Source organism: Zea mays, chromosome 10 (assembly GCF_902167145.1).
Source record: "Zea mays cultivar B73 chromosome 10, Zm-B73-REFERENCE-NAM-5.0, whole genome shotgun sequence".
In the NCBI taxonomy this organism is placed as follows: domain Eukaryota; kingdom Viridiplantae; phylum Streptophyta; class Magnoliopsida; order Poales; family Poaceae; genus Zea; species Zea mays.
This window is the reverse complement of record NC_050105.1, coordinates 2,310,752-2,317,946: the sequence shown is the minus strand read 5'-3', so window position 1 is coordinate 2,317,946 and position 7,195 is coordinate 2,310,752. Positions and strand designations below refer to the sequence as shown.

Below are 7,195 nucleotides of genomic sequence, written 5' to 3'. Positions count from 1 at the left end.
TTGGTTTGGACAAAACATGTATGAATTATTTGTCTTTTTAAAATTACGCATTAAACAATTGTTGGACAAAACGTGTATGAGCTATTTGGAAAAAAAGCATCTATAAACGTGTATAAATTGTTGTGTATAAACTGCGTAGGAACTAGTATAAATTATTGTGTATAAATTGTTGTGTATAAACGTGTATGAGTTTGATAGTAAAACAGCCAAGGGTATTATTGTATTTGCATGCATATGAATAATAAGTCAAGTTCAAATAATCCGAGCTAACAAACAGCAGCACCTAGCTTATTTAATTCAGAGCAAATAATCCAGATTATATAATCTAGATTATAAGTTAGATTATATAATCTATAAGTTGAAACAAACAGGGCTAGTGCAGTGGGACGCTACTCATCAGGATTGTTGTCACCACTTTTTTTTTCAGATTTTTTTTCCCTAAGGGCTAATTTGGTGGTAAGGGATCCCAAGGGGATCCATGGGGGAGAAATCCCCTTGCAATTCAATTTTGAATAACAAGTGGATTTCTCCCCCATGGATCCCCTTGGGATCCCTTAGCACCAAATCAGCCCTAAAGAAGAATATACGCACGTGTGTGATCATAGATATCTTAAGGCATATTTAGAGTCCAGAACCAAAAAAACCAGTTCTGTTAAAGTACATCTAAAGCAAACAAAGCACGTTCATTATGTACTTAAGCTAGTCAAACTTAAAATAGTGAGCTAAGACAACTCTACATATATATTCATTTAATTTGGGAACCAAGCAAAATATAAAAAGCATGGACCAACAAGATAAACGACTAATAAATACTTTTTTTCCCATTCCTCTGTCTGTCTGCTACCTCCTGCTGTTTTCTACAAGGGTGAAAAGATGAGCAAAAGGTGAAAGACCAGGACAAGGAGTGCTTGGTGCATGCTCCTACGATTCAGAGGGGGGGTCCCTGCAGAATTGCTCATGAGGTGAAGTGGAGTCTCTCTGCACCCGTGAGTGCTCTGGTCCCAGCAGAGTACACCCCTCTCGTCTCGGTCTCATCACTTTTCCTTGTGCAGCAGCACTGCAGCTGCAGCAGCACCAAGTCTGTCCGGCCAAGGATTTTGTCCACGGCACCTACCAAGTCCGTTTCCTTTGGATGTCTGTATGCAGCCATGTCACTTCACTACAACTGGCTGCCAAGACTAGCTGTCTAGTTTTTACTAGTACTACGCCATCTACGGTTTTAATCACTTGAATCTTGATACCGGCAGGAGCTACTAAAAGACTATTATTATTTATATTATAGGACTACTATCATATACTTAGGCCTAGAGCTAAAACAACCTAGACTTGTTTCTCTCTCTCTCTCTCTTTTTTGTTGCTGCTGTTGTTGTCCCTCTCTGAAGATACACCTAGTATTTGTTAATCAAAGCTTTCTACTCCTTTCCTCCACTTGATGGGGTCATCGATAGCCCCTGCAGGCAACAAGATAAATAAACAATGGCACAAGCAACCATTAGGACAGGTAAGCTAAATTTTATATGCATCATGATTGAGCGGCTGATTGAGATACTTACTCCCAGATTAGAGGAAAAGGAGACCCCTTTTTGCTCTGTATTCACAGCCCAATGGCTTCATGCCCAGGAGAAAACCTGGTGAAGAAAAAAAAATAGTTCCTTACTATCTACTACTGTAACCAACTATGAAGCAGCCAAGAATACACTATACATCCTACTGGAAACAGCAACGAAGACAAGTGGCTGGACTTTCTTCTACCTGGGCGCCTGAAAGAAGCAGGAGTTGTACGGGGGCAGCTCAATGGCGGGTGCAGGTGGGAAGAGGGGCGAAGAAGCCACATGGTGAGGGCTGCCATTGCTGATGCCCCCGTTCTGAGCCGTTGGAGCTGAGGCCTCCTTGTTGGTGGTGGATGCGAAGGGGCTGTCAGGCAAGATGTGCTCCACGGCCACGCCACCACTGCAACCCAGGCAAAACAAGGAAACATTATTCATCAGTCCAGTCCTAGAGAAAGATCAAGACCAAACCCAGAAGAAAGGGAACAACTTGCGCCGAGATAACAGCTTAACAACAGCCATTAGCTGCGGCAGCACTTGTTTCCCTTTTCCCCCTGCCTTTCGGCCATTGCTTTCTTTTTTCCCCTCAATTTTGTTGGTTCAATCAAAGATTCAAAACCACCAACGAATGATCCGCACAGCACTACATACCTAGCCCACTTTTATGCAGTTGCTTATTGAGGCACATTAGGTCTAAGCCGGGAAGATAACTGTAGCGTGTTTATGTCAAGATGGCTAACGTTTTTTTTCTATGATGAACCGGCAAAACATGCTCAAGGAAAGAAAAGGGAAAGTTGATCCAAGTCTGCTTTGCTTCTCTATCCTCCTGCCTTTTCTCCCCGTTCCTTTCCCCAAAAGAAATACTCCACAACAACAGTCTTAACCTTTCTTGGAATCCACGAGCAACAATGGGTGGAGCTGTGACGGGGCCAGATTCCGTCTTCTCGTCTTCCCCAAGGTTGACTGCCTGCTTGGGACTGCCGTCGCCTTCCTCCCCGTGCCCTGCTTCCTGCTGCTCCTCGTGCTCGCCTCCTGCATCGGCTGCAGCAGATACAGCAGCTGCAGGCGCACTCATTGCAAGGCTGTTACTGTTCATCTTCGTAGGAGTATCTGCTACAGCCAGAAACCAAGGATACGATTCGATGTCACACGACCTCTGAACGAACCATGGATTGAACTTCATTCAAATAAACCTTGTTTAGGGTCGAGAAGCGGACCTTGGACGATGACATCCTCCAGCTGGACGGCATTGCCATTGCCACTGCCCTTGCCGCCCTCGCCTTGCCCCACGACGGTCGTGGCGGGGGAGGAGCCGAGGTGGTGGCCCCTGATCTTGAGGTCGAGGAGATGCAGCCCCATGAAGCGGCGGCCCTCCAGCTCGATGGCCTGCTGCTGCTCTTCGAGCTTCCTCCTCAGGAACGCCTCGTGGTTGGCGATGTTCCCGTACATCATCCTTGGTCCTATACCAGTTGCCAAACAACAAACCAGCTTGTTAATCTGCATCAATGGCAGATTGAGCAGAAGAAATGCTGCAAGGAAAGAGAAGAATGGAATGAATGCATACATGCAAGCAGTGCAATGCAACGCAACACAGAGAGTGGAGCGGTTACTACTCACCGATCTGTGGCTGCTGCAGATCGAAGGGGTCCCTGGAATCCAGCAATCCGGTGGGCGACGTGCAGCCGGCGAAGTCGCCGAGGTGCGGGTGCTGCAGCTTCCTGCAACAAAACAAAGAAAAAAAAAGAGGGAGACGATGTTTCCGTTTACTACGAGAGCACAAGAAACTGTCGAAACGGAGCGATGTAAAGAGAGAAGCGGACGAGGCGACGGACCTGAACCTGTCGGGGACCTTGCCCTTCTCCTTGTAGGGCTTCACGAGCACGCGCGCGTCGCACACGAAGTGCGGGTTGCCCTTGCACAGGATGATCCTCACCGTCTCGGCGTAGACGAAGCTGACGAAGCCGAACATGCGCTTCTGCTGGTACGGGATGCGCACGTCCTGCACCGGCCCGTACATGCTGCCAAAGGAGGGAGACGGACGGGGCGCGTCGCGGTCGATGGATCAATAATCACTCGGTTCGGTTCCTTCCGTTCGCCCGTTATTGGACTGGAATGGAACGGAACGGACTGGACTACCAGGAGAGAGAGAGAGAGGGGGAGGAGAGACAGTTGTCGAAACAAAAACAGGACCCCCAATAATGGCGGCGCGCCCAGTACCTGAAGTAGTTGGAGACGTCGTCCTCGCCGAAGGTGGAGTCGGCCGGGAAGGTCAGGTAGATCTGCCGCGCGGCGGGGCTGGAGACGAGCTCGCCGCGGTCCATCCTGCCGGGCGACCGCAGAGGGAACCTGCTACTGTGCATGTCGTCGCCGCCGCCGCCCTGGAGCAGCATGGCGGCCCCCGCCCTGGAGAAGCGACGGAGCGAGAGACTACTCGGTCAGCAAGGCCGGCACGAGAGACTGGAACGAAAATGCAGGCTTTGGTGGCGACGACGGGCTGAAAAAACGTCACCTTTGGGGCTCGCTTTGCTGCTGGTAGTGGTGGTGGAGCAGGAGGTTGAGGTTGGCGCCCTTGGGCGGCGACGGCGACGGCGAGAACGGGAACGCGGACGCCATGAGCTGCTGCTGCTGCTGCGGGCGCGCGGCGGCGGCGGCGAGGGCCTTGGCGCGCATGACGGCCATCTCGCGCTCCGCGGCGTCGGGGGCGGGCTCGGGCAGGCCGTGGAGGAAGCGGCAGGCAGAGCCGTTCTTGCAGAACCCGCGCGCGAAGTACATGCAGGGCCGCCACGCGCCGGGGCCGGCGGCGGCGGCGGCGAGCTCGGCGTCGCTAAGCGAGAAGCTGCGGCGGTGGGCGGTGGCGCCGGCCGGGGACCAGCAGTCGTAGTCGTCGGAGAAGAATGTGTCGGCGTCGGCGCCGTCGTAGTCGTACCCGAGCGCGTGGTCGGCGGCGAAGGGGGCCTGCTGGTGGTCGGAGGGCGGCGCCCAGGGCGAGGCGGGCTGGTGGAGCGGGCCGGGCACGGGCGAGGGCGGGGACGCGGGCTTGGCGGCGAGGTCGGCGCGCGCTGCGGCGGCGAAGGCGTGGAGGATGTGGTCGGGGCCGAAGGCGAGGCGGATGAGCTCCTTGTCGCTGTTGTCCTGGATGAGCAGCAGGCCCATGATCTTGGACGCGTTGTCCGGGTCCAGCGCCCGCACCCGGTCGAACACCGCCTTGGTGGCCTCCCAGGCGTCCATGGCGTCGCGGCGGGAGCGGGAGCGTGCGACCCCTTCTTTTATCAGGGGTGGTGTGGTGGGTTTCCTTCTCCCTTGGTTCTTCTTGCTGAGAGCAGCACGGAACGGGAGGAGTGGGGGACGGGACGGGACGGCTACCCCTGCCTGAGAAACTGTGGAGTGAGGGAAGGTGAAAAGCGAGAGGAGAGGTGTGGGGACACGGTTGGATTAGAAGAAAAAAAGCACCGTACGTGTGGTGAATTAAATAGAGAGGGGTGGATTTGAATTCCGGTTGTTTTGGCTTTCCTTGCGTACCAAGGAGTCCAGAACCAAGAATCGACCATTTTTTTTTGCATTTTAGCTCTTTTGAGTTTTTTTTGCATAATTATGTTCTTTACAGTTTTATTTCAAAAAATGAATCTCAAACTCGACGTCATCATCATTGGCGCCGAGCTAACGCACAGCGACGCTAGTACCATTGGCGCCTACTGATGCTCGAGGGTGGATGAGTGGGCCGATGAGTGGGTGAGTGATCACGAGGCATTCTCTTCCATAATGCAAGTAGATTGAGTGTATCTTATTAGTCCTCTTATTTGTGCAATGATAAAAAGGGTATTTTGATGAACAGTGTTGTAATTAGATTTTTGGCGAACTAGAAACTAGGGCAAGAACAACATAGGTAGTGTTTTAGCTTGTTCAAGTTTGGTTAAGTATCGCTGATGTTTGCATATATAGCTTGGCTTTTAAACAATCTACATCCCTTTGTCTGCATGGTGTTTGTTGGCATATGTGACATGTATATATTACGTAGACTAGCTATATCTTTTTTTTTCCTGAACAGTGTAATAATTAGATGGCTGGTGAACTTACATAGTATCATACGCATTAAATATATGCCACATAAACATGTTTGATGATGTGGCAAGATAGTTAAGATGAAAGACAACAAAGCTGTATCTCGAAGGAAGGATATACTACTTGGGCACGATATTATTTTTATTGAAACTTTAACCATCCAAACGCCCCCACATATCATATTCTCACGTGTACTAGTGTTTAATATTCTGTCAGCATCACCCAAGGATGGATCAAGGACAGTCAAGTCACTGCTAGCTCCGAGGCCAAGTGAGGGCTCCGTTTGTTGCCGCGTATTATGAGAGTCTCCGTCACACATGTACGTAATCGCTAGAAAATCTAGCGAGAGCTTGATTATTGTGGATAGTCTTTTTGTAGCGCATTATCCAAGATGTGAAATCAGCGATGATGTTTGATTCGGCACGTGAAATTCTAGCAGCTGCTGGATTTTAATTGTCCCACTAAACAAACGTGCTCCTAGTACGTAGGTGTTCAGGGGGCATGTACAATATTTAATATAAAGTCTCTCGAGAGTTTTATAAGGGCGAAGTGAAGGGAAAAAAATGTAAGTGACAGGCTCCTCGCAAAGAGTCTATCTTTTTACGGCTGTCCATACGTATTATCTCTGTGTTGTTATTTACGATCCAGAATGTTAGAATTCTGGTACGACATAGCGGCAGGTAGGCGCTCTGTGTGTTGCACTTGCTTTCGATTTCACTACTCTCAGTTGGGGGCTGGCTCGCAAGCAAGGGCGTATTTGGACCTGGGGCAACCGCCTGAGGTGCAGCCTAAAAGTCCTCTTGTATATAAGTTTTTTCCAGTCAAAAAGTCTAGCCCAAAAGTCCTGCATTGGCGTCGTACCTCCCTGGCCAATGGGTGGCGAGCGCTGTGCTGAGTGCTGCTGCCATGTGCCCGTGATTCTCCCCTGTTATGAGAAATTATTCCTGAATGTATGGTTCTCTTTCTCTATGTGCCATAGTTCCACTGAATTGTTTTAAAATGTTACTATCCGTTCTTAAATATTTATCGTTCGATTAGTTAATTTTTTAAATAAAGCACCAAAAACTTAAAAATATGAAGTAATGCATCATTATTATATTTATTTATAGATTGTCCTGAGCATTCATTTTACGGACCTCCGCCACTGCTAGTGCTAGCAAGCAAGGAGACGACGAAGTCGCCTTGTCCGTCATGCTGCCTCGATGGCCTCCATGTTCATGGCGTGCAGCTGCTCCGTTCGCTCGCTCACGCACAGACACAGTCACAGGCTGACGACGGGAACTATACAGACACACACAGCTAGCTAGTGACAGGGCTGATGAGCTCACAAGAAACGGCACTCGCGCGCGTCACGGCCGGCCGGTCCGCACAGCTAGCTAGCTAGACATCCGTTAGCTTTACTTCGTCGTCAGCATGCATGCTCATGTTCATCGCAAACCTGGAGTCCCTTGGATGTTCGATGGCTCCAAATCGCAGCCAGCAGCAACGGCCGTCCCTAGGCAGTGCAGGTGAGGGAGATATACAGGAAAGGAGACGAGAGACCAGTGCGCACGCACCACACACGTTGCCTCGCCTTCTCCTGCGCAAGG

General features: G+C 50.3%; 1 protein-coding gene across 1 annotated transcript; it reads right to left on the bottom strand.

Moving 5' to 3' along the window:
* Window positions 1–800: 800 nt before the first annotated feature.
* Window positions 801–4,906, bottom strand: LOC100383572 (uncharacterized). The gene is made up of 9 exons (NM_001176220.1): window positions 4,057–4,906; window positions 3,765–3,950; window positions 3,380–3,565; window positions 3,165–3,265; window positions 2,765–3,007; window positions 2,432–2,657; window positions 1,753–1,950; window positions 1,554–1,628; window positions 801–1,451 (listed from the first exon to the last, which is right to left on the bottom strand). The coding sequence occupies exons 1-8, from the start codon at window positions 4,773–4,775 to the stop codon at window positions 1,595–1,597; spliced, it is 1,893 nt and encodes a 630-aa protein (NP_001169691.1). The 5' UTR covers window positions 4,776–4,906; the 3' UTR covers window positions 801–1,451; window positions 1,554–1,594.
* Window positions 4,907–7,195: the final 2,289 nt, after the last annotated feature.